This window comes from Oryctolagus cuniculus, chromosome 7 (assembly GCF_051225735.1).
Source record: "Oryctolagus cuniculus isolate XC-2025 breed Fujian yellow rabbit chromosome 7, ASM5122573v1, whole genome shotgun sequence".
NCBI classification, from domain to species: Eukaryota; Metazoa; Chordata; class Mammalia; order Lagomorpha; family Leporidae; genus Oryctolagus; species Oryctolagus cuniculus.
The window spans coordinates 51,556,813-51,577,442 of record NC_142873.1 but is presented as its reverse complement, the minus strand read 5'-3'; the positions used below and the strand labels follow the sequence as shown (position 1 = coordinate 51,577,442).

The 20,630-nt window shown below is 47.0% G+C and overlaps 1 protein-coding gene across 1 annotated transcript; it reads left to right on the top strand.

Annotated features, from left to right (window-relative positions):
• The first annotated feature begins 1,465 nt into the window (after positions 1 to 1,465).
• On the top strand, positions 1,466 to 17,921 carry LOC100346986 (3 beta-hydroxysteroid dehydrogenase/Delta 5-->4-isomerase). The gene is made up of 4 exons (XM_002715682.6): positions 1,466 to 1,613; positions 5,762 to 5,991; positions 13,586 to 13,750; positions 16,705 to 17,921. The coding sequence occupies exons 2-4, from the start codon at positions 5,841 to 5,843 to the stop codon at positions 17,514 to 17,516; spliced, it is 1,128 nt and encodes a 375-aa protein (XP_002715728.5). The 5' UTR covers positions 1,466 to 1,613; positions 5,762 to 5,840; the 3' UTR covers positions 17,517 to 17,921.
• Positions 17,922 to 20,630: the final 2,709 nt, after the last annotated feature.

The following is a 20,630-nucleotide window of genomic DNA, read 5'->3' as shown; positions in this document are numbered from 1 at the left end:
TGGGAGACCTGGAAGAAACTCTGGGATCCTGGCTTCAGCCAGGGCAGCCCCGGCCACTCTGGCCATATGTGGAGAACCAGTGGATGGAAGATCTGTCTATCGCTCTCTTCCTCCTCCTCTTTTTGTACCTCTGCCTTCAAATAAATAAAAAATGAATCTCTTTTTTTAAAGAATGTCCTCCTTTTTGTACCTCACCCTCTGCTCAAGGGTGCCACATTTTAAGAGGTGGATGCAAAGAATACAAGAATAGTGGCTGGGATATGCCTGGGACAGCTGGAAATGAAATGTGCATTGAGTTAGCAGACATGGCCTTGATGAAACTGGCCACAGCAGGGAAGTGAAATCTATAGTGAACTTGGGGCTTCAACAGGAACAGCAGAAGAGCCAAGAACCAGGTACTTCATGCTGGACACTGGCCATGTGTGGGTCTCCCCTTCTAAAAGCAGACAGGCAGCACAGCCATCATACCTTACAACACTCCTACCACTACACTGCTAGGCACAGGACAGAACTTGTGGCTTTTTGCTCAATATTACTGTCATTCCTCCTTAAGGTGTCTAACCTGTCCTGGTGTTCTGAATCCTGTTTCCAACCCCTGAAATCACCTGCAGAACTTTTATAAAATTACAAGCACTGGGCCTCATCTCAACCCATCAAACTTCAGATTTAAAAAAAAACAACTCAAAAAATACTCTTCATGGCTAAGAGTATCTACAGCCTAAACTAATCAAACCCCAAGACCTCCAGAAATTCCAAGGTGGCCTGCAGAAGCTCTCCTCTAACAACAAATTCAGGTTGTGCAAACCTTCAAGGCACTGCCCAAGGCACCTGATTTCCTGTTGTCCTGGCTCGATGCAGGTTTATCTGTACTAAAGTCCCTGGCTGAGGATGAGGTTCTCAGGAGATGCTGTGGGACCAGTAGCCAGCCTGGCAGACATTTGAGCCAGAACAATCAGGTGTGTGACAAATATGGTGACCAGAGCCCTGGTACTGCCTCCTTCTAAGACTAGACCCAGCATTGGCATGGCCCTGCCAGGCAGGAAAAGCACTTGTGGATGTCCAGAGTGGGAGGTAGCTTGGATCTTTCCAAGAAAACAAGGTGCATCTCACACTCCTCTTCCTATGTCTGGATAATGCCTTTCTCAGGATCTGTAGACTCACTGTCTCACGAGGTTGGGCAGAGACAAGATAAGAAACATTTTCAGCAGAGCCCAGTCCAACTGATAAGTCCTGTTCAGTATTATCAGCAACCACTACGTTATATTTATGAGAACTAAGGGAAAGAAAATACTGTGTTCTGTGATTCCAGAATACATTTTATAGATTAGATTGGAGATTGCATCCCTTCTCCATGACTACTTGTCCCTGACCACGTCCCACAGCTTGATAAGATTAAAGACACAGATCTTTGAATGCCAGTATGAGTGGTGCAACATTAACACATTCCCTGTTATTCTCAGCCTTGTTATCATAATGAGAGTGGCCAATGATAGTTAGTGAGAGTCCCAGAAGAGAGGCTGAGTCAGAGGCCAATATATATAAGCTGCAGTTCTGCCTCAAAAGGTGAGACCAGCACCCGGGCCCTTTCCTCTGGGTTTTAAGCAACCTAACAGGTAAGAGCTTTTCATTTTCTTTCAACTACTCCTGGAGATCATAGGGACATAGAATTTTTTCAATAATGAGGTATAGGGAACGAATGGGGTGTGATATTATATACATATATATAAGTATATATATGTATTTATTTTCATCTGTGGTTATTGTTTCCTGGAGTGTAGCCTTCCCCAAGGCAAGCCATAGAAACTCTCAGTAGGTTATCATAAGACCCCTCCACATTACTGAGCAGTCCTGGCCCAGGTCCTCAGGAAGGAACACTGGAGAATCTAAAGAGACAGGCCTTGTGTCTTGCTAGCCAGTCTGTGAGCAGTGGGTCATCCTTTCTGTTTCTAACATGGCTGTCCATACTTCATTGATGCCTTTGCAGTGAAGTCTCCATAAAAGTCCAAAAGGATGGGGTTCTGAGCACCTCCAGTGAGTTGAACACCTGGAGGCTCCTGGGGGTTGGCACAGTTTATAGACACTCCTTGTCCCTGCCCACGTAGCTGGCCCTGTGTGTCTGTACATCCAAATACCCTGCAGTACCCATTACAGCAACGGGTGAAGGAATTCAGGGACTGTCACCTCCAGACCTGGCATTCTGACGTGCTGATTATTTTAAGATAAAGAACTCAGAGAGAAGGACGTGCTAGAAGATGCTCTCCTCTGAGACCAGCTTGTCTCCTTGAAGTCTGGACTCTTGGGGGGAAAAACGAAGACCTCCGGTCCTTCCTTTGAACTTCCACCAACTGAATTCATATCACAGGGAAAAAGACTGAACTTTGTAAGCACATATGAACAGAATTTGGCCACACACCATTGTCCTCTAGTTTGCTCTCAAATAGGGAATCAATTACGAACCGATGTTCTGATGGCAAATGGACTTTGTCCTGGGCCAGAGAGTATCCTCAAAATCCAATGAAGGCCCCTAAAAATCACTTGCTACTCCCTTAAATATTGTTTACACACCTAATTCTCCCCCTGCACTGTAGGTAAAGAGGTACATGAGCTTCTGAATCATTTGGACTAGGGAACATTCACACACCTGTCATCTCCCTCGTGCAGTGACTTCCTCCTTTTGCACATCAATATATTTGTATAGCTTTTCTATTACTCAATATTTGTCACTTTAGTTCAGTGAGTTTCAGAGGGCCAAGGGATATTTCTGTTTGCCCCTACACTTGCAAACATCAGAAGAGTTTCCTTGAGGTCTGTGAGTCACTCAAGAAAAGTAATTGAAGCCAAGAAAGGTGTGGTGGAGCTCCAACTTCTACCTGGTGTCTCAGAAGCACAGGTAAAGTAACTTGGGCTTGCAACTGCCCTATAATGTGGGGGTGGGAATGGTAGCAGAGACTGATCTCTCACTCTATGGGATGTGATGCTGTCTCCAGGAGTGCAGAATCAGAATTGACTTGGATTAGAGGATGGATGTCCAGCTGCTGTCCAGAGAAGAACTGGCTCTGAGTGGGTGGGGGGAGAAATCCCTGCATACTGTGAGACCAGAGTGATCTGTGTTGTGCATGTAGAGCAGCGACACTGAGTTTGTCTTTTCCTTCCGAATCTCACAATTGGTGGCAGTGGAGTGGGATTTTGTAGAAAGAGGCTGGCTCGTGGAAACATGTGGTTTGGGAAGAGAAAGGATAAAAGGGTGAGGGATGAGGAAGTGTTGATTCCTAGGCGGCTACTTAGTCACCCATGGTACAGAGTGGCAGCTATACTGAAATCAATCATGAAAGGTCAAAGTTGCCAAAGGAACTGAGAGATGAAGCCACCTTCCAGGATCTGGTTCACTGGACGCACAAAGAAATCCAGAGGAAAAAGTGAAATAGCCAATCTTTTGGTTATTGTTTTCTGTAACAGCTAAAATGAAAGTAAAAGAGAGTGCTGGGTCAGACTTTGAAAGCAGACTGAGCTCAGATTTCAGTCTGTCTGAACGTTGGCCACATTCTCCCAAAGTTGCTCCCTGCGGGAGTGTCCGGGTTCAAGTCCCTACATCACCCCTGGTTCCATCTGCCTGAAAATGCAGACCCTGAGGGAGCAGTGGTGGCTCCAGTTGGGTTCCTACCATTTCATGCAAGATAGGTTGAGTTCTCATCTCCTGGCTTGAACCCAGCCAAGTTCCAGCTGTTGCGGGTGTTTGGGGTGTAAATTAGCGGATGGGCATGTACTTTATCTTTCACTCTCTCCCTCCTTCCCCCTTCTTCTGTTCCTCCCTTCTCTCTCTGTATCTCCGTCTCTCAAATAAATAAATGAATCTTTAAAAAAAGAAATGAAATGAATAAAATGGACATCGATGGGGTTAAAACAAAGATTTGGTTTAATGCAGCTCTACTGAAGGTTGGGTGGACCAGAGGAAACCCCTACTGGTTATTCAACATTATAGAGCAGGCTTAACAAGTTTTCTGTATATATCTGAGTTTGGAGAATTTTTATAATTCAGATGTCAAAGATTATAATAAAAAACCTGATCTGGAAATGCCTGAGACAATAATAGGCAGATGAGTCCAGATAAAGATTGACAACAGGTCCAGGGTCTCTTGGTCAATCCCCTATAGGAAAGGGGACAAGATGGTCTGGGCGGTGAAAGGAAATCCCTGGGACAAAAATATAAAAACCTCAAGGGGCTTCCATAGCCTAGAGAGCTCATGGCAAGAGCCTCGGGTGATTGCTGATGCCATAAATAAGAGTGCCAATTGTTAAATCAACAATGGGAGTCACTGGGTACAGGCTCCCCACATAGGATCTCTGTCCTTAATGTGTTTTACTATGAAATTTAAAAACAACACTACTAGTCAAACAATACCCTGTACCTTGGGCAGCTGTGTGAGTGCAGCCTGTTGAAATCCTTGCTCAGTATATACTAAGTTGATCTTCTGTATATGAAGGTAATTGAAAATGAAACTTGATGAAGGGCGGGATGGGAGAGGGAGTGGGAGAGGGGAGGGCCGTGCAGGTAGATGCATCAAGTATTTGGGTAGCTGCTTTTCATGTGGGATATCTGGATTGTTTTCCAGGCTTCTGGTTTCAACCTGGCCCAGCCCCAGCTCCTGCAGGCATTTGTGGAGTGGACCCTTGAATGGAAGATTCATTCTCTCTCTCTCTCTCTCTCTCTCCCTCCCTCCCTCCCTCCCTCCCTCTCTTCCTCTTTTGGCCTTCAAATAAAAAGAAAATAAATAAATAAACTTCTAAATAACTTAACAGAATTTCATCTAGTAAAAGCTTAAGAGGAAAAAATAGGAAGGCCTAGGATATTAAGATAGATAGATAGATAGATAGATAGATAGATAGAAAGAAAGATAGAAAGATAGATGGTAGACAGATAAACACGGGGTTTTAACCACTGTTTTTGGACCATATCCCTCCCCACAGCAGGTAATGGAAGCTTGGATACTAGGCTATAAGGCCCTCCTCGTTGCAGAGGGATCCCACCCACCCCATACCCTCAAGGAAGAAATTCTGAAGAATCTAAACTGATAGGCTTTGCTGGGTTTCCCTGCCCAGTCCCACACTGGGTCATTCACCTTCTCACCAATCACATGTCACATTTCAACACAGTATCCATGCTTCAGTCACAACTATGCAACAAAGTCTTATAAAACCATGCAACAAAATCTCCATAAGGAGAGGATCAAAAGACCTTCCAGAGAGCTAAATGCACAGGCATTCCTGGAGGCCACAGCATCTGCAAACGCCTCAGCCTTTGACTCTCTTTTGCTGCATTCTTTGTATAATCCTCTCTATAAATTGACAAACCTGTTTCCCAAGCTCCGCAAGCTGCTCAAGTAACTTCACCAAGCCCAAGGAGGGATTCTGGGATCCCCAGTTAAGAGGGAGGGAGTCAGAAGCACAGGTAAAACAACAGGGGCTTGTGTTGGGCATCTGAGGCTGGCGGGGAGGGGCCCTGAGCCCTCAGCCTGTGGGATGTGATGCTGCATCCAGGGACCCAGAGTCAGAGCAGACTTGGACTAGAGGATACCCAGCTGGTGTCTGCAGCAGAACTGACTCATTGCTGGGTGGGTTAGGGAATTCCCTGCACATTCTGAGGTCACAGAAGCGACCTGTGCTGTGAGTGTGTAGTAGGAGAACTGAAGCTCAGCTCCTTCTTCACATTACATGGACAGAAGAAGTTTCTGTGACCTTGTGCCAATTTGACTTCTGTTTTTAGTTTTCTCCAGGGTTCCCCAGTAACCAGATCTTCAGGGAGGTGATTCCTGGTTCCTAGCACCGTTTCCTTGTATCCACGAATGGCCATGTCTGGGTGGAGCTGCCTGGTGACAGGAGCAGGAGGGTTTCTGGGTCAGAGGATCGTCCACCTGCTGGTCCAGGAGCAGGGGCTGCAGGAGATCAGGATCCTGGACAAGGTCTTCCAACCAGGAGTGAAGGAGGAATTTTCAAGTAAGTGAACGCGAGCCTTGGGTGCTGAGGCTCCACTGTACGATCTGTGTGGGTGCGGGGAGGGGGTCCTTGCCTAGCAAATCAAGAGAAGTTGTAGCACAACCAAGGCTAACCTCACGTCCACAGTCATCAGAAAGGAAATCCCAGCAGGCATAGTAGGAAAGACCCTGGAGTCAGTGTAGGAGACAGGAACGTGGCTACATCCAGGGCCGGAGAGACGATCTGCAGGCCAGCACTTCCACTTCTAGTCCTCTCTTCTCATGGAAAAATCCACACATCACTGCCTTCCTGTGTTCACAACTCCCATGCTCATGAGGATTTATGACTTGGCACTCACTGTGCACACCTGCAAGGACCAACAGCCTGGAGGTCTCAGCAGTGGGTCCCTGCCTCTCCCAACTGCCCTGGGTCCTGCTTGTTTCTGTTTTGCTCTTGTGGTTCACACAGCATTTGCAGGGAAGGCAAAATAAAGGGAAGTGAGGTAGAGCTCAGTGTTGGGGGGGCAGTTAGAGAGAACAGGAGCAAATCCCATTAAGTTGGCAGGTACAAATGCCATCTTACTAGTTGAAGTGATCAGTTTAAGTTCATAATTGATCATTAAGATAGGATTAAGTGTCAAAGGGATCACATAAATAATACCAGTGTCTGCTAATAATAATTGATAGAACTAAAAAGGAGAGAATGATCCAAAATGGGAAGCAGGATACACACAAGACTCATAGAATGGCAAATGCCCTAAACAGCATTCTGGCCTCAGAATCAGCCCTTAAAGCATTTGGATCTGGCTAAAAAGCCTATGAGAGTTTCTCAGGCATGGAAAGCCAAGACACTGTGGCAAAAAAAAAAAAAAAAAAAAAAAAAAACAACCAACCAACCAACCTAAATGAAAGATCTCTGTGAGTGAGATCCCAGTGGAAAGAATGGGCCATCAGAGAAGGAGATACCTTTATTTATTTATTTATTTATTTATTTATTTATTTTTTGACAGGCAGAGTGGACAGTGAGAGAGAGAGACAGAGAGAAAGGTCTTCCTTTGCCATTGGTTCACCCTCCAATGGCCGCCGCGGCCGGCGCACTGCGCTGATCCGATGGCAAGAGCCAGGTGCTTCGCCTGGTCTCCCATGGAGTGCAGGGCCCAAGGACTTGGGCCATCCTCCACTGCACTCCCTGGCCACAGCAGAGAGCTGGCCTGGAAGAGGGGCAACCGGGACAGAATCCGGTGCCCCGACCGGGACTAGAACCCGGTGTGCTGGCGCCGCAAGGCGGAGGATAAGCCTAGTGAGCTGCGGCGCCGGCCAGAAGGAGATACCTTTCTCTGAAGGGAGGAAAGAACTTCCTCTTTGATTATGGCCTTGTTTAAATAAGGTCAGAGTTTGTGAACTCAAGAGGCTTCCATAGTCTTGGCAGCTCAAGACAAGAGCCTCGGGTGATTACTGACATCATAAATAAGAGTGTCAAGTGTTAAATCAACAAACAGGAGTCACTGTGCCCTTACTCCCCATGTAGGATCTCTGTCCTTAATGTGTTGGACTATGAGAATTAATGGTAAAAATAGTCTTCAAACAGTACTTTATACTTTGTGTGTTTGTGTGGGTGCAAACTGTTGAAATCTCTACTTAGTATGTACTAAGCTGATCTTCTGTATATAAAAATAATTGAAAATGAATCTTAATGAAGAATGGGATGTGAGAGAGAGTAAGAGATGGTATGGTTTGTGGGTGGGGGGTGGTTATGGGGGGGGGAACCTCTATAATCCAAAAGTTGTACTTTCAAAATTAATATTTATTAAATTACAGTTTTATAAAAAGAGAGAGAGAGAGACAGAGAGCGACAGAGCAGGAGCACAAGTGCACAGCGCAGAGCAGGACCCAGACCGAGAGACAGAACAGCCTGGATGTGCCTTCCCTGGATTCCTCGTGCATGTCTTTCTGACCATTTCTCTGCTCCTCTGCACCACAAGAAAAGGGCTTCAGAAGTGGCTGGAGCAGCTCACCATTCCTTCCCCAGCTTGCTGCCCTGGGGCAAAGCCAAGAGCTGCCTGGATGGCGATTTCTTCACGTAACAACTCTGTAGGGAACATAGCAGGGGCGATCACCCATCTGGATAAGGAGGACTTTGAGGTCCAGGGAAGCAGGGGGCCTTGCGTGAGGCCCCCTGGTTGATGGGGAGCACGGCTCAGACTAGAACCCCAGCACATGGCCCTGGGACTGCCTCCTGGCAAAGTGAATCTTCAGTCTCTCCCGTGGCGCTGCTGGGTGCCACAAACCAATTTCCTGTCTCTCTCTCTCCAGCCCCTAGGCTCTGGGTGTCCATGTGTAGCCACTGGCTGCCCTGAGACCCCTGCACTGCACACACATAGCTCCCTGCATGCAGACTCACTTGCTCCTGGGAAGAACCCTAGGAGGGGAAACATCCTCCCCTTAGCCCAGATGGAGACAGACACAGAGAAGTTCACAAACTTATGCAAGTTCCCATAGGTAGAAGATGGACTGGAGCCCTGGAGGTTCTGCTGCAGCAGGACTAATAGCCTCTCCCTGGGCCTCCTTCTACCCCAGTTCACACCTGAAGAACAACTGCCAACTCAGTCTACATAAACCACTTGCCAAGTGCCCAGTGCTGGGAGAAGAAGGGAGCTCTGGCTCCATCAGCAACACACCCGAAGTGCCCGCTCCTGGGCTCACCAGGTTCCTGGAACACATGGGGTGAGGCCTCTCTTTGAGCCAGTGTCTGAAGTCAGCACAAGGGAGGAGGGCTCAAAGGTGGAGACCATCAGAGAGAACCCACTCCTAGGAGTCCCAGCTCCTTCCTGCAGCCTCTTCCCTATCTTCCTTGTCTTCAGGACCTGCCTGGAGACTCCTGACAATGGAAAGGGGCTGACTGTAGACAGAATTCATCAGATCCTAAAGAAAAGAACTGGCTGTGGTTGCATTCCAACTTGGATGCAACCTGAGTTTGCATCCCTGAGTCTGCTCCCTGAGTTTGTCATCCTCAATTTCTCTCCCACTGTCATTCTTCTTGTATTTTAGCTTTAACATTTTTTATTAACATTAGGGCTTGTACATCTTGTGGGGTACAGTGCCATGTTTCAACGCATGTATACAGCATACACTGATCTCATCAGGAAAATATAGCATTTTCATTGCTTTTTTTAATAAAAGGAACTTTCCAAGTCCTCTCTTCAAGCTCTTTATACAATTTTAATACATTATTATGAACTGTTTGCCCCCACTGGGCTGTGGAACACTACAACTTGTTCATTGTATCTGTGTTTCGGCACCCATTATCCAATCTCCCTATATCCCTATCCCTTGTCCTTCCCAGCCTTGAGGAATCAGTCTGACGTTTTCAATTTCCACAAATAAGACAGGACATATGATATTTATCATTGGATCACACTTATCACTTAAAATAATAACCTTCAATTCCATAGATTTTGCCACAAATGTCGGGATGTCATTTTTATGCTTAATATTCCCTTGTATGCTTATACATGTTTTCTTTATCCATTCATCCATGAATGATGGACACATGGCTTGTCTGTCATGAATTGTACTGCAAGGAACACTGGAATGCAGTTTTCCTTGATATACTGATCTCATTTCCTTCAGCTCTCTGCCCAGAAGTGGGATAGCTGAGTCATTTGCTAGATCTGCTTTTAGTTTGTTGAGGAAACTCCATTCTTTTCTCCATAATGACCGCACTAATTTACCTTCTACCAATAGTGTATAGGGTTTCATTTTCCCTATAGCCTTGCCAACATTTGTTATTTTCTGTCTCTTTGATGTTAGTGATTACTCGAGTGGGATGATATTTCACTGTGGCTTTTATTTGCATTTTCCTGATAGTTAGTAATATTGAGCATTTGCCTCATGTATTTGTTGATCATTTGTATATCTTCTTTGGAGAAACGTTTGCTCAGATCCTTTGTCTATTTCATAACTGGACTGTTTGATGCTTTGTGTTGGGTTTTTTGAGTTACTCGTGTATTCTGTGTATTAATCCTTTCTCAAATGAAGAGTTTGAAAATAATTTCTGCTATATATACTGCTGGTTCCCCCTTCACTCTGTTGATTGTTTCCTATGCTTTGTGGATGCTGCTTAGTTTGTTATAAGCCCATGTGTCTAACTTTGTTTTTTGTTGCCTGTGCTTTTTGGGATCTCACTTGAAAAATAGTTGCCTGTACCAATGTCTGCAAGTATTTTCCTTATAATGCTTCTAGCAGAGGTTGTTTCAGGTCTTATATTTAGATCTTTGATCCAATACGATTTGATTTTTGTATAAGGTGAGATATAGCACCTAGTTTCTTGATTCTACCTATGACTATCCAGTTGCTCTGGTACCGCTTAGTGAAGACGCTGTCCTTCCTCCAATGTATGCTTTCACCGCCTTTTTGAAAATCATTTGCCAGGGCCTGGCGCTGTGGCTCACTTGGCTAATCCTCTGCCTGCGACGCCAGCATCCCTTATGGGCACCAGGTTCTAGTCCCGGTTGCTCCTCTTCCAGTCCAGCTCTCTGCTGGGAAGGCAGTGGAGGATGGCCCAAGTGCTTGGGCCCCTGCACCCGCATGGGGGACCAGGAGGAGGCACCTGGCTCCTGGCTTTGGATCGGCACAGCGCCGGCTGTCGCTGCCATTTGGGGGATGAACCGGCGGAGGGAAGACCTCTCTCTCTCTCTCTCTCTCTCTCTCTCTCTATGTCTATAACTCTACCTTTCAAATAAATAAATAAATAAACATCTTAAAAAAAAAAAAGAAAATCAGTTGCCTATATATAAATGTATCTCTGGGTTCTCTATTCTGTCCCATTAATCTATGTATGTTTTCTTCATGCCAATACATGTTATTTTGGCCACAGTGATTTTGTAGTATGTTTTGAAGTCAGTTAGTGTGATGCTCACAGCTTTGTTTCTTTCCTTCAGGATTGTTCTGGCTCTTCTGAGATTTTTGGGCTTTCATATGAATTTTAGAATGTTTTTCCTTTTTTGAGCTCTATGCAAAATGTCATCGGTATTTTGATGAGGATTGCACTGAATCTGTAAACTGCTACACACAGTATGGACAACTTAAACACATTAATTCTCAGGGCCGACACTGTACTGCAGCAGTTTAGGCTGCCACTTGAAAACCAGCACCCCATATCAGACTCCTGACTCAGGTCCCAGCTACGTGCTTTCTATTCAGCTTCCTGTTTTGCTCCTGATGAAGCAGCAGAAGAGGGCTCAGTATTTGGCCCCTGCCACCTATGTGGGAGACCAGGATGGAGTTCCTGACTTCTGGCTTCAGTTTGGCCCAGACCTGAGTGTTGTAGCCATTTGAGAAGTGAACCAACAGATGGACGTTCTCGCTCTCTTTCTCTCTGCCTTTCTTTTTTTTTAAGATCTTATTTATTTATTTGAGAGGTAGAGTTACAGATAGTGAGAGGGAGAGACAGAGAGAAAGGTCTTCCGTCCACTGGTTCACTCCCTAAATGGTCACAACGGCCGGAGCTGTGCCAATCCAAAACTAGGAGCCAGGAGCTTCTTCTGGGTCTCCCACGTGGGTGCAGGGGCTCAAGGACTTGGGCCATCTTCTACTGCTCTCCCAGGCCACAGCAGAGAGCTGCATGGGAAGAGGAGCTGCTGGGACTAGAACCGGCTATGGTGGGGGGAAATCCCTGCGCAGAAGGTTTGAATTATTTCGCTCTGCAGCAGACCCATATGGGATGCCAGCGCCACAAGCAGAGGATCAACCTACTGTGCCACAGCTCCAGGCCCTCTCTCTGCCTTTCAAAGAATTAAATATTTTTTAAAAATAATACTTTCTTCCAATCCATAAACATGAAATGTCTTCCAATTTTTGTTTTTTAAAATTTCTTTCACTAGTGCTTTATAATTTTCATTGTAGAGATCTTTCACATTCTTGTTTAGTTTTATTCCAAGGGATTTTATTTATTTTTGTAACTGTAGTGAAGCAGATTTCTGTTATATTTCTTCCTCAGTATTTTTGCTATTGATATAAAAATGCTATTGTCTTATGTGTATTGATTTTGTATTCTACAGTTTTATTGAAGTTGCTTATCATTGCTAGCAGTCTTTTGATGGCTTTTCTCTTTTTTAAAGATTTATTTATTTATTGACTTGAAAGTCTGAGTTACACAGAGAGAGGAGGAGAGGCAGAGAGAGAAAGAGAGAGAGAGAGAGATCCGAACCATACCTGCACCCCTGGTACAAATTCAAGTTGATCAAAGTGAATTGTCTTTTTTGATGTGTTGTTGGATTCAATCTACTAGTATTTTGTTGAGAACTTTAGCATCTGTATTCATCACGGATATTGGTCTATACATTTTGTTACCGTTGTGAGGATCAAGGTAATGGTGGCTTGTAAAATGAGTTTGCTAGGATTCCTGCCCTTTGAATTTTTTTTAACTAGTTTAACAAGAATTTGCATTAGTTCTTCCTTCATAGTTGGGTGGAAACCAACTATTAATATAATAGCTGGGTGTGAAACCATCGAGTCCTTTCTTTTTGTTCTTGAGAAACTTCTTACCATTCATTCATCCCCTTACTAATTGTTGGTCCTTTTAGGTTTCTATGTCTTCATGGTTCTATTTTGGAAAGTTCTGTACACCAGACATTTGGCCATTTCTTCTAGGTTTTTCAGTTTGATGGTATATACTCATTCATTCTCTTCCTATTCCTCTGCCTTAATTGTCAATGTCAGTTAAATAGATTCACCCTCACTCTGCCTCAGAAAAGCTGATTCTAAACAGCCAGTCCTACATGTGAGATGTAGGTAAAGTGAGTGATGGTTGGAGGCAGGGAGGCAGCTTCAAATCTGCACTACAAGTACCATCTTCAGTCTGTCTCATAAGTGGTCTGATCCTCAGTCCCCTCACTATTAAGGGCTAATCAAAATAACTATAATCTTAAGCAGGCACAATAAGCCTCATCATGCTTGCTCCTTTCCTCTCATCCCATATCCACTGAGTACCAGGACCTGTCCAGAGGAGGTCTGAACTGAACATGTTGGCCTATCTCCTCTGCTCCCACCACGGTAACCCTGCTTTGGTCCTGCTTGTCTGAACTTTCCACGGACGTTCTCAGGATCACCTTGCTTCTCTTACACTCCCTAGACCAGTCCATTTGACATCCTGAGGCCAAAGCTAACTTCCTACCTGACAACTGTACCTCTATTTTTCCTCCTATTCCAAATAAACATTCAATTTCCTACTCCCCACAGAGTTAAATTCAGATTCTTTCCTCTTACATCCAACTCTGTACACCACCCCCTCTCCTTAATTAACTTAATGAATTTCCCCTGACTCTATTTAATGATATTTATGTTCCAGCCACACTTAGCTCCCTGTTCATATTTCTTTTCTGGAATGACATGGAGTAGAAACAGATGTTTGCTCATTCCCATGCTGCACATCCAAATTTCTGTGTCTTTGCTGACTTGTACCAAGTGTGTTTGAGTGTGGGGATGGAGAATGAGACCCCTGAGCACCATGCCTCCACTGTTAGTGTCCTTGAACACCTAGGGAAATGCCACCTTTACCAGGAAGCTTCTGGGACAGTCCAGAGAGTTTCCCAATGACCTGCCTTGTGTTCACACAGAGCTCCAGAACAAGACCAAGCTGACCATGCTGGAAGGAGACATTCTGGATGAACAGTGCCTCAACACAGCCTGCCAGGGAGTCTCTGTTGTCATCCACACTGCCTGTGTCATTGACGTCACAGGTGTCATTCACCGAGACACCATTATAGATGTCAATCTGAGAGGTAAGAGTAGCCTGGGGAGGAGATGGAGCAGGTGAGAAGGTGAGAGAGAGAAATGGGACAGGAAAGGAGAGAATCTTCCATGCCAGGCACCTACGGTGCTCTGTAACAGGCGCCTTTGCCTCTCACTCCCAACTGAAAGAGCTCAAGACTGTTATCCTCAGTGTTTTAGATGAGGATACTAGGGCTGAGAGAGAGCAAGCGATGTGGCAGTGCCTCCAGATGGTAAATAAGAGAGCGAGACTACCAACTCACATCTATCTGGCCCAAGGGCTAGAAATGCTCTTCTTTTACTGTTACAATCTAAGTTAATAAAAAGCCAACCCTAGCACTTGAAATCCAACCATCCCATGCCCTCCCACGTCCTCTAGGCCAGAACCAAACTTTGAAGGTGCTTCCTTGGCCATCCTTTTAGCCCTTCTGTGGGGAATCAGGGGACGCTGCAAGGATTTCCTGCCCACATCAAAGATGTGCTCTGGGATCTCTTGTGGCACAGCAGGTTAAGCTGCCAATTACAACACCAACATCCTATGTCCGAATGCCACTTCGAGTCCCTGCTGCTCTACTTCTGATCCAGCTCCTTGCTAATGCACCTAGGAAGGCAACTGATGGTGGTCCAAATGTCTTGGCCCCTGTGACCCTGTGGGAGACCTGGATGGAGTTTGAGGCTCCTGACTTTGACATTTGGAGAATGAACCAGAGGATGGAAGCTGTGTGTGTTTGTGTGTGTGTGTGTGTGTGTGTGTGTGTGACCCTGCCTTTCAAATAAGTAAGTCTAAAACAACAAAAACAAAGAAAATGAACTGCCTTCAAGAGAACTGGCAAGCCAGGCCACAGAGGTCCACCAGGACAGAACGATACAACATGCATCTTCCTATAACATTTCCTTAACCACAGCTTCCTACTGCCCCACTGAGGAGCTAAGCAGCTCTGACCACATCCTCAAAGACACACTAATTAGGCCATCAGCCAAAAAGCCTTGGAGTTTCTCTCTGAAGTGTGGCTTCCCAACTGACTTGAAATCTAGACACAAAACCCAAGCTCCTAACTGTTGACATCATCCCTTTATCCCCTGGAAACCAACTCTTCATTTGATCTTTTTTTTTAAAAGAATTATTTATTTACTTAAAAGTCAGAGTTACACAGAGAGAGAAGGAGAGGCAGAGAGAGAGAGAGAGAGAGGTCTTCCATCTGCTGGTTTACTCCCCAATTGGCCCCACCAACCAGAGCTGTGCCAATCTGAAGCCGGGAGCCAGGAGCTTCTTCCTGGTCTCCCATGCGGGTGCAGGGGCCCAAGGTTTTGAGCCATCCTTTACTGCCTTCCCAGGCCATAGCAGAGAGCTGGATCAGAAGTGGAGCAGCCAGGTCTCGAATCAGAGCCCATATGGGATGCTGGCACTTCAGAACAGGGTGTTAACCCTCTGTGCCACAGCACTGGCCCCTCTTCATTTGATCTTAGCCAAAAAGCTGAGAAGTAATGGAGACAGCTTTGCAAGCACCACAATCAGTCAAACGCTGGCCCTCTGTCCTCCATGCCTTGACCTCCAAATTTCCTCTACTCACTAACTCTGGCTCTAGAGCAACTAAGTGCTTGGGGGCTCCAGCACCAGCTAGAATAGGTCCCATGCTGGTATCTGCTTAACAACACCACTACCTGCTCCCACACCATGATGACTGCACAAGGAGATCACTTTTCAGGGTTTTGTCACTACTGTCCACAGCTCCAAATGTAGGGGATGTGAAAAGGAAGACAAAACAATGAGAGGGTCACTTTGCTATACCAATTATACCAACTGCCAGCTGAGAAAATATGTTACAATGATGGCCATTTCCACCCTTGGTAAACCAGTCCCAAGTTCTCTCTTGCAATGGACTTACTTTGTTAAAAAAAAAAAAAAAGAAAGAAAGAAAGAAAAAAGAAAAATTGAAAAGGGAGTCTCTCTCTAGAAAATCATATTGCACGATCTTGAGGGAGCAGAGGCACCACACCACATTCATACATGTGACCACACACACACACACACACACACACACGAAGAATGACCCTTTGGCCCAGATGTCCTTCTTCTTCAAGGGTAGGTTCAGCTGTGAGCTTCATTCTGCACAGCCATAAGGATGCCACATGATGCTCCCATTACATGGATCACCAGCAGGGGGCGAAAGCTTCCAACCACCTGACTCAAAAGGAAAGGCCAGTGCAGTGCTCTGGGTATTATGTAATAGGAAAGTTTATCACCCCCAGTGTCCACAAAGAGGTCAACAGGGCCATAGCCAAAATTAGGCACCAACTTTACAGGGAACACACAGACACAGTCTGAGCCTCCAGCATCATCCCACAATTCATGAACACTTTCTGCAGGGACCTAAAGAGCAGTCCTGGTGACCAAGTGTTCACTAGTCTATGAGAAAACCACAATCAGTTGGAGTACATGGCAGAGTATGTGTCGCCAGTGCACAGTGGAGTGGGAGTGAGTGTGACGGGAATCAGGCTGTGTCCTTGGGTGGCTGAGGGTCAGATTGCTCCCTAATCAGAAAGTGAAGCCTTCTGATTTGTTGGATTTGGAGCAACATGGCCTTCATGAGATGGTAGGGATGATAAATGAGGATTTTTTTCTGAATGCTCTCACTTGGAAACATAAACTGGCAATGCTACATTTATCCAAAATTAAAATATACCAAAAAATTAACAAACACACACACACACACACACACACACATAGGGAAATGAAAAACAATTCTAGAAATCCCTGCTCTGCACAGTGCCCATGTAGTTCTCAGCTTTGGGGAGTTCCCGTGGCTGCAGAATGGACACATCCCATCCAGAAACCAGGAATGACATCCTCTGGAATTACAACAACCACCTCCCTCACTGGGTGTGGACAGGGAGTGAATGTGACCATGAGAGTCAGAACACTTGGGTTTATTTCCTGATAACGACAGCTTGTTCCCCATGGCAGGTACCCAGCTCCTGTTGCAGGCCTGTGTCCAAGCCAGTGTGCCGATCTTCATCTACACCAGCTCATTGGAAGTAGCTGGACCAAACTCGTACAAGGAGATCATCAGAAATGGCCACGAGGCAGAACACCACGAAAGTGCATGGTCTGCTCCATACCCATACAGCAAAAAGTTGGCTGAGAAGTCAGTGCTGGCAGCCAATGGGTACACTCTTAAAAATGGCGGCACCTTGTACACTTGTGCCTTAAGGCCCATGTACATCTATGGGGAAGGAAGCAAATTTCTTGCTCGAATGATAAATAACTCCCTGAAGAACAAAGGGATCCTGATAAGTACCGGCAAGTTCTCCATAGCCAACCCAGTCTATGTGGGCAACGTGGCATGGGCTCACATTCTGGCCACGAGGGCACTACGGGACCCCAAGAAGGCCCCGAGCATCCGAGGACAGTTCTACTACATCTCAGATGACACCCCTCACCAGAGCTATGACAACCTCAACTACACCCTGAGCCAAAAGTGGGGCCTCTGCCTGGATCCCAGACCGAGCCTCCCACTACCTCTGCAGTACTGGCTCAGCTTCCTACTGGAAGTAGTGAGCTTCCTGTTGACCCCAATTTACAAATATCGACCCCCCTTCGACCGCCACTTGGTGACATTATCCAACAGTGTGTTCACTTTCTCCTACAAGAAAGCTCAGCAAGATCTGGGGTATGAGCCCCTCTTCAGTTGGGAGGAAGCCAAACAGAGGACCATGGAGTGGATTGGTTCCCTGGTGGAACAGCACAGGGAGACCCTGAAGACCAAGACCCAGTGATCTGAGGACATCAGGAATGTGCACGTGCTGTTGTGTGGCCAGGTCTGCACAGCGCGCCCCTCTGACTCCATCAGATAGTAGCATGCACACAACCCGGGTCCTCCTGCCTCCCTTTCACTCAGTAGCCGACTTGCTGTCCTCCTCTGGCCATCACAAACCTTCCCAGTCAACCCCAATCTGAAGCTCAATGACTTCACCACGCAGCACAGGACACACAAGCTGATTTGCTTCAGCTGCTTTTCCAAAGTCTCAGATGCTGGTTCTCGATGAATGGGGTCCTTCTCGACAATATAGCTTAGCCTATAAATTTGATTTCCATCTTACTGCCAAAGCATTGCTTTTATAATAAAACTACTAATCCTATACATGGCTTAATGAAAAGAACAATAAACGATTTACGCCTAAGGTGGAACAGATGTGGTTTCTGTGACACGCACTTGCCCATTTTCCCGGCCATCATCAGTAGTGGCATGCCCCAGGAAAGAAGAGGAGCTGGGAACTGCAGTGGGCAGAGTGGGGACAGTCAGGAGTGGGGAGCTAAGACCTACTAGGCTTCCTCATGGTCTCCGTGACTGACATGCATGTCCCCATCTTGTCCTCGCTGCAAATCCCTTCTATTTCCCCTGTTCTTGGTGAGGTTCATCAGCTGGTTGCTGGGCCAGTTCACCAAGGAGACTGCCTGAAAGCCCCATTTTGCCCTGAATCACGCAGCTAGACTGGGGTTTGCCATGGAGCAGCACAGCTCGGGAGCACAGAGAGCTGATCTTCAGGGACCCCCACTTCATGGGACGCCTCCTCTTGCCGAATCCTATGCCCTACACTCTTTGGACCTGGAGTATGCCTGGGCATGTGGGTGGGAGCATCTGGGAACTTGCTGTCCTTACGTAATAGCCCCAGGCAGGAGAGGGACAGCAAGGAAGCTCCCAGCCTCCAGCTCCAGTGACGGCATCTTGACATTCTGCTTAACACAGCAGCACAGACGCGTTTGCCCAACCGCTGTTTCATTACCTGGAATTGTGACCTTTCCACTCACACAATGAAGCCACAACACAAATTCCCAGGAGAAAACAGGACAGGCAGTAAATTCCCTTAATAACTGACCAGCTACTCACACAACATGGAGCCGTGTCACTCCACACCCCCGTTCCCCATTCTCCTTGCCCCTCCTCCCGTCCTGTCCCCATGCATCCTCTGCCTCCATCCTTCCCTCCCCTCATCTTTCCTCCCCACCATCCTCCCCACCACTGCCTTCCACACTTCTCCCTTCCCCTGAAAAGACGAAGCCACTCAAGGCACAGTGAGGACTTGAATGAAGACATCCTTGTTCATGGACCAGAGAACTGATGCAAGCTGAATCCCTGTGAGGCATGCAAGACAGTGGCCACCAGAGGCAGGGGAGAAGGCGGCGGTGGGGGTCTGGGTGTGGGGAGGGCAAACGGGTTCCCTCCAGACCCGGTGTTGCCTGTCCTGCCTTTGGTATCACCACCACGACACGAGTCCTCCACCCTGTCAGGGTCACTTCTTTAATGCCCAGTGTCCAGTAAAGTATGTAGGGGTCACAGTTTAGGATGAGTCCCTGCATTAGGTCACAGACCAAAGCAAAGTGGAGCCACCTCCTCTGATCATCCAGGGTGTTTGACCTTCTGAGAAATCACGAGACAGCTGGATAAAAGCTAAACTCTAAAAAAGGCCAGACTGCCCCAGGATGATAAGGAAGTTCTCTCCTTTGTAAGTCTCTGGTCAGTACCTTGAAACAATGGTGGTCTCTGAGTCTGCTCTCCTCAGCCTTTGTCTACAAAACCTACTGCAGGGGCTCAGGGCATCACAACACGCAGTCCATCTACAGCACGGTAAGTTGTCCAATTCTAGAATCACAAATAAAAGCCAATCAAGATCTTTAAACTAAACCTCGTAATGTTGTCCTGTGTCACTAAGGAATTTCCAGATGGTTAATTGAGCTGGGTTTGTCTCCCAAATATAAGTGTGCCACCCATGAATCACCACTTGGGGGCAGCAACAACCACATAGGAAAGGAGACAGTTGAGGCACACTCTGCAGGCCTCATGCACAGATTTCCAGACCCTAAAAGGCCAAGGGCAGGTGATCAGCAGCTGGCGAAGGGTGGCGAGGCCCCAGCACTGGTGTAGAGTGAGGACTGGGTCACTGCCTCCCTGCTGCCCCCTGCTGCCCTTAACACAGTTGGGTCTATCCAGCTCCTTTAAGGAGTTCACCTTCCATGTATTTATGAGCATAACACAGGGAAGACAGGAGAAGGGTGGAGTCTGGGACAAGGTCCTCAGCTTCATTTGTAACCTAGAGAATTCCCAAACCTGTGAATCCACCAGAGCCGTTCTCACAGGAAAGGGAATGGCACTGTTTCCATAGGGCGAGGAAGGCTGAGCAAAGAAGGAGACAGGGTTGGATGGCGATCTCTGTTGAAGTCACATGGAGGCCACCTCTGACCTGGCCAACACAGTCCACGGTCCCTGCTGACACAGGGCCCAGAACTGACTGCCAGGGGAGTCAGGTGGAGGCACACAAGCCCAGGGTGTGCCACTCATGAATCACCACCTGGGGGCAGCAACGACCACATAGAAAAAGAACTTGCCCTGCTGGAACTCTCCTTGCCTTTTCCTACCTAGGATCCTCTGTCTGCTCAGTGTGGCCAGGGAGGAAGGACCTGTGGCCAAAGAGGAAAGGCGCACAGGTACGTGCTCAGCCAGGGTCAGTTCTATGTCTGTAAGCACAGAGCATGGAGCTGAGCTGAAGGCACTGGGGACAGTTGCACAGAGCAGGTAGGGTCTGGGCAGCAGAGGGCTGTAGGGCAGGGGAGCAGGGCAGATAGTGGTGAGGTGGGTCAAAGGGGATGAGGCAGCTGTCCCTCCAGCTAGGCAGGGCACACCGGGGGAGTGTGGGTGCCACACCCAGCAAGGACACTGGGGACAGGCCTCAGAGCACCACAGGGGAGCTGGCGAGTGTGCCACAGCCTACTGATGAACCAGCTTCTTGAAATGTCTGCGGACCCAGGGATCTTGGGGGCAAGTGCATTGCTTTGTCATGGCCCTAGCTCCCACGCAAGTGCACCAAGCAGGGAATGGAGAGGACATTGTGAGG